The sequence below is a fragment of the Crinia signifera genome, chromosome 4, assembly GCF_055691185.1.
Source record: "Crinia signifera chromosome 4, ASM5569118v1, whole genome shotgun sequence".
NCBI lineage: Eukaryota > Metazoa > Chordata > Amphibia > Anura > Myobatrachidae > Crinia > Crinia signifera.
This window is the reverse complement of record NC_139220.1, coordinates 23,572,743-23,587,614: the sequence shown is the minus strand read 5'-3', so window position 1 is coordinate 23,587,614 and position 14,872 is coordinate 23,572,743. Positions and strand designations below refer to the sequence as shown.

Below are 14,872 nucleotides of genomic sequence, written 5' to 3'. Positions count from 1 at the left end.
GCCTAGAGGTGCCTAATGATAGAGTGGGTCCTACAGCGGCGTAACTACCTAACTGTCGCCCCCCCGCAGCATATTTTTCGCCCCCCCACCCTCGGCATACCTGCCTTTCCACATCTGCCTGTCACGGTCCCGTCTCTCACACGCCAGCTCCTGCTGCTATAATGAAAACGGACTCTTAGCCATTTTCTAAGAGTCCGTTTTCATTATAGCAGCAGGAGCCGGCGCCGGGAGATACGGGACCGTGACAGCAGGACAGCAGTGGGTAAGTGGTAACTATAGCCCCGCAGACCCCTGGCGCCCACATGTTCTCTGCGCCTCCCCGCCACCTCAGGGGCTGCGGAGCTATAGCTACGCCACTGGGATCCTATATCTTGTATACAATAGAATACCCTGTATGTATTGTTGCAGACGTGTGATATATTTAGACACACGTCGCGATCACACAGACAGGGAATTCAAGCGCACAAGTTACCTAAATGTAGAATTAATAATTATTAAAGAGGTTTAAGAATTTATGGCATTTTGCTGCTCCCAAGAGTGATTCTGCATCACTCAACAAATAAACCCAAATAAACACAATTAACATTATCTTATCAAAGCACCACCTCGTGATGCCACTGTTAGGACTTGACATACAGTACTGTAGACTATTGCTTAAAGAAAGCCTGCAATCCCTTTATCCTATTTGCCTCACATAATGTTAGTGTAGAATTCAGGATGTAGTTATCACCGAACATCCTCTGATAGGTGCTCCATTAATAATGTCTTGATTGTTCCAAGATTAGAAATTTATATAGTGTCAGAGGTGGAAATACCATTGGTGCAGCAAGTTCAGTGCACTGGGGCCCCTGAGGACTAAGAGGCCCACGGCTGCTCCTGTCAAACACTGTTTTTCCCTGTCACACTCTACCTCCCCCTGCCTCTCCCTGTCACCCACTGCTGTATAGCATATTGTGAAATTGGGTTGGAGTTGAACGGGGCCCAAGCTATATTTTTGCACCTAGGCTTCCCACCCACAAGTTCTACCACTGTACACTGTAACATGCCTATAACTATTTTGTTGCATCTTGCCTTGGATCAATGAACCTCTTTGAGCTAGTACAGCGATATAAGGTAGAAATTGGAGATATGAATGGTGACGTTCTTCTCCCTGCTGCGGAGAATGGTATACGGTAAGCCCGCTTCTGTTAAGCCTTTTTTTAAACAATGCTAGACATAGGACCTTATTCTAGTTCACTCTTTCTGACAAAATCCTTCTTAGATAGACAAAACCATATGCACTGCAGGTCGGGCAGATGTAACATGTGCAGAGAGAATTAAATTTGGGTGGAGTTTTACTTCAAAGTGAGATCTATATTGCAGTGTAAAAATAAAGCAGTCAGTATTTACCCTGCACAGAAACAAAATAACTCACCCAAATCTAATTCTCTCTGCACATGTTACAACTGCCCCCCTGCAGTGCACATGGTTTTGTCCATCTAAGAAGGATTTTGTCAGATAGAGTGAACTAGAATAAGGCCCATAGTGACTGGCTCACACAAGGGGGGCCGATCCACCAGGGAACAAAGGGTTCTGAAAGATACAGCTGAAGACTGTGGAGCACATGCCTTAGCATTAGTCACAGGAAAACAAGAAGTTTATAAAAGGAATTAAATATCACAGTTCTGATCGGTTTTGTGATTATTCACACATATATTTATAGTCAGTGACGCGGCCTCTACATTATGCACCAAACACAAGTATTTATCATGTGAGGAAACGGTGAAATGGGCGATCAACTAAAATAATGTGCTAATGTAAATTGATGGTCTATATCTCCAAGCTGTTATTTCCTGTGGGACGTTTATCCGGAAATATTTAATATACTGAATAATCAGTTAGGTTTTAATGAGAATTAGGGATTGCCATTGGGAGTCATTTATTTCACAATGTATAAGTCAGCCTGCTCATTTGTGAATTAGCTTTAGGTTCTTAATTGGCTGATATAAGTGGATCCTGTTTACTGCAGTGTGTACAGGGCAGCCGAGGGGTATGCCGGGGGACCCGGTAAAACTTTGGGGCGTGGCCTAATTATGGGAGACGTGGCCACCTCCCACGATTATGCCATGCCCCCAAAATGTTTGGGGGGGTGTGAAAAATCACTCCAAAGTCGAGGGGGAGTGTTATTTTCTCACCTTCCTCAGAAGCAGCAGCAGCAGCAGCAGCACACACACACAGCTGTAGGTGTGTGCTGCTGTTGCCCGGGAGGGACAGAGGGGGAAGAGGGGGTTAGACCAGGGCCCATGCCGGGCCCTTCCAGCAATCCCAGGCCCAGGTAATTAGTACCCGCTCCCCCCCCCCCCCCCCCCCCCCCCCCTCGGCAGCCCTGAGTGTGTATACTGATGAAAAGACCACATAGGTCTTGGAACATTGTTATGTTCGATTAAAAAAAAAATAGATACAGCGCAGAGTAGCAGTGATCACTGGGTGTCCCAACCCACCCAGTTCCAACGTCACACTATGACCCGCAGGTAGGATGCACTGTTCAAATAATGCCACTGGAATTGGGACAGTTGAAAGGTATTCAATTAGTAACAGTATATTATTTGATTATTTGAAAACTATGAGCCCTCCGATTGCATGAAAATGTATAATTGGGACCTATAGTTAAGAAACCTTATCTATGTCATAATTATTAAATCACATAATTCTACATCATCAAATAATATGTGCCACTAAAGGAATCCTATAGATATGACTTACTCAAGTCAGTAGTCACAAGTCAAATTGGTTGAACTCGTTGGACTAACGTCTTTTTTCAACCTTAATTACTATGTTACTTACCATATTGATAGCATTTACTGGTCCAATGCTGTTAACATACATGTCCGTATGAATTACTGTAGGTTTAACTGTTAATAATGAAAAAAGTACACGATTAAAAAAACAAAACAGTGTCGGCAACAAACATGAGATAAAAATATTATTTTTAAACTTGTTTTCATATAATTAAGAGTAATTCAATAATCTGTTATTGACTGTGATTTTTATATCTGTAGTTTGATTTTTTAAATGATTATTTTGCCATTTTTCTGATTAACCTGGTTGGAAAACAGTCCCAGAAATAAATCTACGGGGCATATTCAAATGACACTAGATTTTTTACGCAAAAATAAAGGTGGCAGTTGCGACCAATTTCGCCTACCATGTCTATGCGAGCTCTCGGTTCTAACGCTATCCAATTGGAAAAAAATGGGCATGATAATTACTTTAGCAAAAGTTTGTACGACATGGAAAAAAAATGGTTAAATCAGTCTAATTTCTAATAAACCTAGTTTGTTCTAACTAAAGACAAGAAATGTGCAGCACCCAGCTCCTATCACTGTGTAGTTGCCGGCAATGCAGCCAACACAATCATTGGGGCAGCCCGCATCTCTGGACCCCTGGAGTTATGAAACCGGACGGTTTGAGATATGAAGCCTTACCCCTCCCATTAAGTCACAGCCGGTATATTAAGCCGCAGGTGCATGTATATATTTTTCTCCATTGAACTGGGTGTCATAGGGGGTAAGTGGCACCCCTGAGCACCCCCAATGTAATTATTTCCCAATTTAGTCAACTGAAAACTTGCAATTGCCTAATTAATAATTAGGTGGGGTATCCTAAGGATTCTGTTTCAAGTATTGCATACCCTCCAACATCTGAAAGGTGGAAATCGGTACACACCCAGAAAGGGGCGTGACCATGAGTAACGTGGGTGTGTCCACTGGTAAAGGGGGCGTGGCCATCCCTCTTTCCGTATGTGTACTGGGTGGGCATTTAAAATAAAATAACCAGCTCCCACCTACCCACTGCCAATACTTTTCCCCAATGAACTCTCACATAGGGCAGCTCCCTACACTTCCACTACAGTGGATACTGCACCAGTGATCCCCAATATTTCCTGCTCTCGCATAGGACACCCACAGCACGCTGCCCCCCATCTCCTGCTCTCACACAGGTCACCAACAGCTCTCTGCACCATGCAGCCATTCACACAAAGGAGCCCGAGTAGCGCCCTCACCTACCCCATACGCAGACTGCAGGAACCCCGCATACACATGTGTGACATTACCATGCCCTTCCCCGCTCAGCACATGACACACGTATGGCCCTTGCCCCACATAATGCCATCCCGTTCCCTTACCGGCATGTCACGTGTCTGGTGCTCATGGCTCTGGCCGGTCCCCCACATTACGCATGTTATTGTTTCTGATACCTCTTCAGAAAGCCCCCTCCTTTCTCACACTAGGGCCCGCCCCTCGCTGGAAGTCATCACATGTGCAACACGGTGAAAGGCCCGGGAATTTCGGAAGCAGCGGGTCAGTTCCAGGCCATGTACAGTACATGTACTGTAGGTAACGTAACCCAAAATGCACCCCTGGGCAAGGGTACAGAACCGTTTGTAAGGGCCGCATTACATTCTCTAAGTACCGCCAGGCCTGATCAATCATCAACACTTGTGAAGCCGTGGAGGAGAAGCAAAAACCGGTACGATCGGTACAATTTATTTTAGCCGGTACAGACCGTTAAGAAACGGTACTGTATCGGCTAAATCGGTACCGTTGGAGGGTATGGTATTGATATTTTTATCTTAAAATACAGATTTGTCTTTCTAGCTGCTCTGTGGCCCCTGGAAAAATAACAGCAATATATTTTATATAGATTACCACGCAAAAAAAATTCAATTGAATTGTAAAATCCCTGCGGTCTAATTAAATTTCTTGCGGCAGCAGTAAAAAAAATAATGAATGCAGGAAATTTGGTCACACCCTACAGAAACATTGGGTGCTCTCATTGCTCTCAGCTCTGATAGTAGGTCGACAGTCAATATATGATCACCAAATAAGTATTCACCAAATATGGTCGATGTAGTAGATGGATATGTACAAAAGGTCGACATGGTCAAAATGTTGACAGAGTCAATTGGTCAAAATAGAACCATAGAATTTTATAAGAATTACTTGGCCTGTCTAGTCAGCTCTAAACACGTGTACATGTACAAACATACACACTAAGGTCAATTTTTCTAAGGACCAAATTTACCTACCAGTAAATTTTTGCATTGTGGGAGGACACCCACGCAAGCACAGGGAGAATATACATATGGCCTTGGTTGGAACTAAACCCATGACCTCATGGCTGTAAGGCACTATTGCTAACCACTACACCAGCCATACTGCCCTTGACAATAGTCAACACATATATGGTCGACGGACTACAATTGGGGAAAATAACCTTGCACAGTGTGGCAAACAAAGGGAGCCCACGAGGGTACACGCTTCCACTCATTTGGCTTACATGTGGTTAAACATACAGAAAAAAAAACTTGTGTCATCCTTTTTTTGTGTTGACCATTCCCATGTCAACCTTTTTTTTACTTTGTCAACCTTTTGCATATAATTATACAGAATATTAAGGACATGGATAGAGCGCTGTCCGCATTTCTATAGATTTTCTCCTCCCTCTTCTAAAACTCTTGTGTATTCAGGCATGTTGGAGAAAAAGAAAGATAAAAACCAAATGTGTAGGATTGTACAAATTCATATAAGGATTCTGTGGATTTAAGGGCCACAATAGAACATACCACACTCACAGAAATGTGCATGGTGATAACCACATAAAGGTATCTTTATTGTGTAATCGGGCCTTCACCAAATTCACCCCATAGTAGAAAAAGATGGAAACTTACTTTTCCCATCTTCTCCCATGTACAGGAATATTATAGACACTAGGTGATTCATCGCGCCCTACGGGCGCTCTTCACACCGTCGTAAGGGGCTGCGCCCCCTTAATTTGTGAACATTTGCATATGAGAAAGATGGTTAGAATTGTATGAAAGATGCCTGTATTGCAACTTGAGTTATAGGTGAAATGTGTTAAATAGAGAGCATATGATTTGGAAGGGGGTGTGTATTGTTTTGTTTAATTAAAAAGCGGTTACAGAGTAAGATGTACATTGATAGTGTGGATGGTACAGTGACATTTGTGGGTGTGGGGGGGGCTGTGTGTGCATGTTGTTTAGGTGTGTGTGTGTGTGTGTGTGTGCAATAGTATAGTAGGGTGTTTCTGAGTCAGCGGCTCCCCACTGGCGGAGGTCACGACACACTAAAACAGGAGGCTGGGTAGTGATAGGGTGTGTGGCATAAGGGGGACTAAAGAGGAGGGTTGGAGATACTGTGCAGCTTCTGCCAGTGGGTGAGGGTCCAGCGTGGCAGTACAGAGTACAGGAAGGTGGCCCTCTGTCAGGGTCTCCTCCTACTGGGTGGGAGTTCGGGTGCATGAGAGCAGGAGGGGGGGGGGGCACGGGGCGTGATGAATCACCTAGTTGGTTATATATTCTTGTAGAAGATGGTAGGATGTTGCTGTCATTCAGAATGCATTTACATAAACAGTAATAGTAGCAGTAAAAGATCTGACTTAAAACACCTACAGTAAAACAGAACAGGTGTTATATATTATACAAAGAATTGGTTGATGATTTTTAAGTTTAACGTTGTCACTGGAAAAAAATTGCTACAAGAAAAAATCAACATAGAAAGTTCAACACATGTAAATGTTGACATAAGTGTGGCACTTCATTGGTGTCCATGTCGACACATGAGAATGCATATGAAAACATTAAAAAAAAGAAAAATAAATCTTCAAAAACTCATGTCAACCTTTTTCATTGTCAACCATAGCCGTGCCAGTGTTTTGCATGTGCCATTTAATCCTGGGGTTGCGTGAATCGCGCGCGGGGGTGGGGGGAGGGAGGAGGTGAGGGGTGTCCGCAAATCACGGGAGGAGGGGTCGTGGGTGGATGCCGCGAATCGTGGGAGGGGGGCGCGGGGGGTTGCAGAGAATCACGGGAGGGTGGGTCGCGGGGGTGGGGGGTTGCCGCAATGACAGGAGGGGAAGTCAGGGGTGGGTAATCGCGATGGGGGGGTCGTGGGGGGCACCGTGAACCGCGGGAGGGGGGGCCGGGGAGTTGGCGCGAATCGTGGAGGGGGGGTCGCGGGGTGCCGCAAATCGCAGGAGGGGGGTGTGTCACGGGGTGGGGCCGCGAATCGCGGGAGTCACCGGGGGTGTCGCGAATTGCGGGGGTGTGCTGCAAATCGCAGGAGGGGGGTCGCGGGGGGGTGCCGCGAATCGCCACAAGAAAAAATCAACACAGAAAGGTCAACACATGTAAATGTTGCCATAAGTGTGGCACTTCATTGGTGTCCATGTCGACACATGAGAATGAATATGAAAACATTGAAAAAGTGAAAAATAAATCTTGTCAACCTTTTTTCATTGTCGACCATAGCCATGTCAGTGTTTAGCATGTGCCATTTAATCGTGGGGTTGCCGTGAATCGCGGGGGTGGGGGGGGGGAGGAGGTGAGGGGTGTCCGCGAATCACGGGAGGAGGGGTCGTGGGTGGATGCCGTGAATTGCGGGAGGTGGGGTCGCGGGGGGGGGGGTGTGGGTGCCATAAATCGTGTGAGGGGGTGGGGCACGGGGGTTGCAGTGAATCGCGGGGAGGGTGGGTCGCGGGGGCGGGGGTTGCCGCAATGAAAGGAGGGGGGGGTCAGGGGTGAGGAATCGCGATAGGGGGTCGTGGGGGGCACCGTGTACCGCAGGAGGGGGGTCCCGCGCGAATCGTGGGAGGGGGGGTTGCGGGGTGGCGCAAATCGCAGGAGGGGGGGGTGTGTCACGGGGTGGGGCCGCGAATTGCGCGAGTCACACCGGGGGTGCCGCGAATTGCGGGGGGTGTGCTGCAAATCGCAGGAGGGGGGTCGCGGTGGGTGCCGCGAATCGCCACAAGAAAAAATCAACACAGAAAGGTCAACACATGTAAATGTTGACATAAGTGTGGCACTTCATTGTTGTCAATGTCGACACGAATATGAAAACATTGAAAAAGTGAAAAATAAATCTTGTCAACCTTTTTCATTGTCGACCATAGCCATGTCAGTGTTTTGCATGTGCCATTTAATCGTGGGGTTGCCGTGAATAGGGAGGTGCATACCTCCCAACATGACCCTCTCCAGGAGGGACACATTGCTCTGTTTCTGGACTTTCTTCTAAATTTATGGATTACCATCACCTGTGCTTAAACACCTTTCTTATCAATTACCCTGTTTAAAACAGGTGATGACAATCATAAATTAAGATGGAAGTCCACAAACAGAGCATTCTGTCCCTCCTGGAGAGGGTCATGTTGGGAGGTATGGAGGTGTGGGGCGCTCACCTGGTGTGTCTGGTGAGTAGCTGTGTCTTTTCTGGGTAACATGGGGAGGCAGAGGGTGTCTGGCACTGTGCATACCTTCCAACATGACCCATGCCAGGAGGGACACAATGCTCTGCCGCTGGATATTCTTCCTAATGTATGATTACCTCCATCTGTGTTGAACAGGTTAATTGATAGGAAAGGTGCTTCAACACAGGTGATGGCAATCATACATTAAAAGGAAAGTGCAGGAGCAGAGCAATGTGTCCCTCCTATGACTGTGGGCTCACTGGGCTGGTTCCTCTGTCATGTGAGTCAGAGGCTCCACCCAGCGTTACAGCTTCAGACACACTTTGAGTGACAGATGTAGGCAAATATATAAGAGATATAAAGGTTTCTTTTTGGATCATACCAAAAATCACAATTCAGGATGAGGTTTTAAACACATAAAGGTATTTTTTTTGCTTCAATTTCCAAAAAGGCCCGCATTTAATCCAAAGTTGTAGTCTAAAACTTTTAATGGATACTTGTAACATAAAATACATATAAAAAATATAAAAAAAGAGAAGACCACCATAAAAAAATTCCATAGAAAAACAAACAGGGTAACAAGCAGTTGTGAGAACCGAAATTGAAAAATGGAACTTCTGGATAAGTCTTCAAATTGCTTGTTGAGTAGGGGTCCACTGCAAGTACCTTGTCTTGGAACCATCTACGATGGTTGTCAGAAATTTGATGACTGGAACTCGAACTCGAACTCGAACATCACTACAATCTTTCCTTTGGTGCACCTCTAAGATGGAGTGTGTGACAAGTATAATAAACAACTCACACAAGTCATTTGATAAAGTCTTGAGTTCCTGCTTGGCCTCCCATGATGCCCCTTAACCTTAAGCAGGTAATCATTTTCACTGGCTCTGTTTCTATAAAGATTCCTAGAGGGCTCTCCACCCCATCGATCCTCTCTTCTTTTCTGTTCTTCCGTTTTTGGCTGTCGTACTTTTCTCATTTCTTTGGCTGACTATGCCATTCTTTGTGAGGGCATAATCCTCACCCTCCGATATTTTTAAATTGGAAAACTCTTGAGCTAATCTTGATATTGATCTTGATATTGACTATATATGAATTGTGATAGGTATGGTAGTAGTTAAGCGCTCACACTCTATTTGTGTTATGTGTATAATTGAGTGGCCACACAGGCGAAGTGTGAACCGCCCACAGTGGGGTGTGAGGAGAATAAATCTGTTGAATCAAGACTAAGGGTGACATTCTATGGAATGAGAGTTGTGTTTTTTGGCGAATTTTACTCCAAAAAATGGCTAATTCGCATTTTTCCTTGAAATCGCATATTTAATCTGATGCAAAAAGGTCCCTAAATCGCATATTTTGTGCGATACGTCATGCGTACTGAAAGTGCAGTAAAAATTCGCACTTTTATCGCATCCAGATGTTTTCCAATAGAAAAGTATACAATTTGCTTATTTAATAGAATGGGATTTTGCAAATCGCACTTTTAAGGTGTCTAATAATCGCCATTTTTTCAGACCAGGTTCTGTTGGGCGATTTGGCCCAGAACTCAATTTGGTCAAGTGCACACATGGTTAATGTCATCACAGGTGTCCTTAATTTCACTCACAAACACCCCTACATATACCCCCACCTCATTAAGGACACCTGTGAGGGTTTGAGACATGGAGATTGTGCAGAGTGGATTTGAGTTGCTCATTTTGGATTTAGCCCATTTGGAGGAGCTGCGCAGGAGGGAGGAAGCTGCGCACCAGAACCAGGTACCACCCCAAATAGTGCGTACCCCACGTATGTATCGTGCTAGGCTGTACCTGGACTCCCTCTCGGATCAACAGGTTGTGGGGATGTTTAGGCTAAAACCGCAATAACTTGTTGAACTTATATGAGCAGGTGAGAGATGATTTGGACCCTTTGGGGGGGGGGCAACTATGCAGTGTCTGGGCTGCAGAAATTAATGCGTCTGGCATCCCATCCTAACCCGCGGTACACACTTACCTGTCTTCAGAGGTCACTCGTCAGTCACCTTTGGCAACAGAGAGTGCCGTCCGCGCTTCCGGGTCCCCACAGCACCTCCGGGTTTCGGCACTGGCGCAAAGCGTTTGCGGCAAAAGCTTGCACCGGGCGCCCGTGCGCTCACTCCTTTGGACAGGTGGAGACTTTGGTGGTCTGACCAGGATATGTGAGTGAGTGCTGGTACTAATTGTAATTTGTGGTCATGTTTTTTTTGCCCGATCTGCTCAATGAATAATATTTTGAATAAAATGAGAGTATAAAATAAATGTAAGATTGTTATACAGTAAGTATTCTGCTGATTTAGCATATAGAAAATGCCCTTACTTGTACAGTGGGAAAGGTAGGGAAGTTTGGCAAGGTAAAAAAATCTCCATATTGAAAAATACAATGAAGCAAGACACACATCTAAACCGCAATAACTTGTTGAACTTATATGAGCAGGTGAGAGATGATTTGGACCCTTTGGGGGGGGGGGGGGGGGGCAACCTATGCAGTGTCTGGGCTGCAGAAATTAATGCGTCTGGCATCCCATCCTACCCGCGGTACACACTTACCTGTCTTCAGAGGTCACTCGTCAGTCACCTTTGGCAACAGAGAGTGCCGTCCGCGCTTCCGGGTCCCCTCAGCACCTCCGGGTTTCGGCACTGGCGCAAAGCGTTTGCGGCAAAAGCTTGCACCGGGCGCCGTGCGCTCACTCCTTTGGACAGGTGGAGACTTTGGTGGTCTGACCAGGATATGTGAGTGAGTGCTGGTACTAATTGTAATTTGTGGTCATGTTTTTTTTGCCCGATCTGCTCAATGAATAATATTTTGAATAAAATGAGAGTATAAAATAAATGTAAGATTGTTATACAGTAAGTATTCTGCTGATTTAGCATATAGAAAATGCCCTTACTTGTACAGTGGGAAAGGTAGGGAAGTTTGGCAAGGTAAAAAAATCTCCATATTGAAAAATACAATGAAGCAAGACACACATCTGGACCTAGCAGAGATAACAATGTACAGAAACTTCATATACTGTATAAGGTTAACAATTTTATAATGCAAGTACTGTATCACTGTGCGGTCTTCATGAACCAATAAAATGCTTTAAACCAGTGGTTCTCAACTCCGGTCCTCAGGACCCCCACACAGTTCATGTTTCTCAGGTCACCTGTGCATTTTTACAATATGACAGTTGGTGATTCCGAGGGCAGCTGAAGGGTGACCTTGAAAACGTGCATTGTGTGGGGGTCCTGAGGACCGAGGTTGAGAACCACTGCAAACTCTTTTAGAACTACAATTTACATGATTGCCTTGCAAATTCTCTAAATCACAAACTACAATAACTTTTAATAAATGGACCACGAACCTCCGATATCAGGCCTGAGCTTGTTGTCATACCCCTTGAGGAGTCCATTTAAAATAGAGGTCACATCGTTATCATGGAATTTTCTCGTCAATAACCAAGTCTTATTAGATGGTGCATCTTCATAATCTTCATCTTCTTTTTGAACAGTACTGTAGAACATAGAAAATATTTTAAAAAGTTGCAATCACACTTTAAGTTGCATATATAGAACTACAACTATTTTCACATTAGCCCAAGCCAACAAAATAATCAGATGTGTTGTGCTGTGTTCATTTTGAGATAGGTATCAAACATTATAAAATGTAGAAGTGGAGGTTACATATTGCAAGATCCACTCCAAGATATCGTACATCTGCCCCATAATATGAACATGGTAGACTGTGTGGTATCATGTGACCTAGGCAGTGCCGGTGTAAGCCCTTTCACCGCCCCAGGCAGGGGGTGTGGGGGGGGGTGCGGATAGACCAGATCCGCTGCTTCAGTGGGGGGGGGGGGTGCAGTGCTAGCAGACCCAACTGCTCCAGCTCGGGGGAGTGGGGGTGCGGGCAGACCCGCTGCTCCAGCGACGGTGCGGACAGACCCACTGCTCCAGCAAGGGGGGTGGGGCGTCGGGCAGACGCGCTGCTCCAGCTCACCTGCACCAGTTCCAGTCAGGGCGGCGTTCTGGTGAGGATGACCTCACTTCATGCCACCCTCTAGTGGTCGGCGCCCTAGGCAATTGCCCTACGCTGACTAGTGGCGGCGCCAGCCATGGACCTAGGGCACTAGTAATGGGCATAAAATGAAAACTGCTGTGAACGGTGGTGTCTCTCTATCAGGGAAAAGGGGCTCCTTTGAAATGTTGCTGTGGGGCCCCCAAAGATTTGCCTATGCCCTTGGCAGCAACTGATTATCTGAAGAAGCATTGGTCATCTGAGCATACCTCAGATCACTGAGGATGGCTGGGGTTTTCAGAATGCTGTTGCAGAAAACAACGGAGATATATGGAAAGCATCAGGTTGGCATACATTCCCGAATTAGGCCCTAAATACAATGTTTATTTATCCCTAAGGCTCTACGAATCAGGCCTCTCATTAGGATCCATTTTTAATAGGAATGAATAAAACTTTAATTATCTCACATTGATCCACTGAGCCAATTGCACTTTTGAAATTCGGTCGTTTTCATCTGGCTATTTAAAGTTTAAAATAACCTTCTATGAAGTTGGAGTTCTGAAGTAACATTAATAAAACACTATTTGATATGCTGAACATTGTAGCCAGCGGCGAATTTCCCAACAGGCACATGCCTAGGGGCACTATGTGCTGCGTGCGCGTAGCAGTAGAGGGGTGGGGGGAGAGACACACTATGGGGGTGATTCTGGTTGACACGCAGCGCTGCAAAGTCCGCATCGCTGCATGTCATTTTTAGCCCACCTGCTGCTTGAACATGTCGCCGCCCCCATTCGCATGGAGAATTCGCCCGAATGGTTGTGAATGGATGTTTTGCATAAACACCCATTCACAGCCTATGGGGCAACGCCTACATCACTTGACCATGGAATGATGGGGTGTGCACATGCGTATCTAAGACACTCTCAGGTGTCCTTGGCTTGCGTGTGTCCTGACCGAGGACAGGGTGGGCAGCTGAGATCCGGCACCAAGTCACTGGTTCAATACCATGGGAACTCTCAGCGTTTTCATGGGAACACCCAGGGGCGAATTTAGGGGTCAGGCCGCTCCTAGGCACAATTTTTTTTTTATATGCATTTGTTATATGTATATGTGCACACGCACGTGTGTGTATACATATACATATATATATATATATATATATATATATATATATATGACATATGCATCCCCCTTAGCAGGAGAAACAGCAGGCATATGTGAGTGCCGTATATATATATATATATATATATATATATATATATATATATATATATACACACACACACACACATATGGTAACCTGAGTGCACTACAAGGAGAAAAGTTCCTTGTCTCTTGTAAGGATCATAAAACACTTATAGCGTAACACAGTCGTTTTGTACAGCCTGTGTGGATGGAGTTTCCGGTAGGTATGGCCATCGGTACAGTCACCATCGATGGCTGCCATCAATGGCGATTCTGCACACAACCATCGATAGTCAGAAACTATGTGAATGGATAACCATTGATAGTTTTAGCTATCGATGGTTTATCCATCACCTTTGACTGAATGGCCATAGGACCTATCAAAATGTAGGGGCGGGGCTTCCTGGTGTCGGGGGGTGGAGCTATGCTTTGTGTCCCGGCGGCTTGAAGAAAAAAACAAAAGAAACATTGTTTCTACTATGCCATCGATGTAGAGAAACCATCTGGTTCTCCCCCATTGATGGCAAAAGTATTTCTCATCGGCCATAAACCATCAATGATTTTGAATCATTGATGGTCGATGGCCATCCCTAGTTTCCGGTGCAAGTGTGTGAGCATACTGCCTGCTGCTCGGAAGGAGGGACGGGACTGTAGCTTCAGGCTGTCGGCACTGCTGCCCAGAGTGTGCCCGGAGCAGCGGCAGCGGCGCTGAGCGCACAGGCACAGTGGGGAATCGGGATTGCAGAGCAGAAAGAGCTCCTCCCTGCCCTACATCCTTTACTGAGCGGCAAACGCCAGCTCTGTAAAAGTGTCAGTGTCGGACTGACAGACTGGGTGGCAGCAGGGGCCTGGCGGCTGCCACCCATGGCAGGTGCTGCCCCTAGTCATGGGCCTAGTGACAAATCCATCCCTGGGAACACCCATAAAATGCTGGGCATTCCAATGGGCGTGACTACCCGCCGCCACCCCACGCCCCCCATCCGCACTGGTGGATGCAAGTGCCCGGCGAACACAAGGGTCCTATATTCTGTTGGATGGGGGCACATGACTTTATAATAAACATAGCATTGTATACAACCCCCCCCACCCCTCCCCACCTCAATGATGCTGCCCCCTTTGTGGAGGAGGTAGACAGAAAGTCAGGCTTTCGCTCTCAACACTCCACTGAGACCTGAGACAGCACTGACTAAAGTGGTAAATGATCTGGTAACTGCTAAGTCTAAAGGCCATTACTCACTACTTATTCTTCTAGATCTTTCTACTGCGTTTGACATTGTGGATCACACTCTTCTCTTACAAACACTACACTCCCTAGATCTTAATGATATTGCCCTTTCCTGGTTCTCATCTTACCTAAACAAACTACCTATCTGATCGCTCTTTCAGTGTTCGCTTCTCTGACTCTACTTCCTCTTCGCTACCTCTGTCA

The 14,872-nt window shown here is 45.8% G+C and overlaps 1 protein-coding gene across 2 annotated transcripts in view; it reads right to left on the bottom strand.

The window, feature by feature from the left end:
- Window positions 1-14,872, bottom strand: part of GABRG2 (gamma-aminobutyric acid type A receptor subunit gamma2) — a 132,246-nt gene that overhangs the window by 54,500 nt on the left and 62,874 nt on the right. For both annotated transcript variants that reach the window (XM_083181410.1, XM_083181411.1), the window contains exons 2-3: window positions 11,606-11,754; window positions 2,824-2,891 (exon numbers count right to left, since the gene is read on the bottom strand). In XM_083181410.1, coding sequence (XP_083037536.1) covers window positions 2,824-2,891; window positions 11,606-11,754 — 217 coding nt within the window. The remainder of the gene's footprint in view (window positions 1-2,823; window positions 2,892-11,605; window positions 11,755-14,872) is intronic.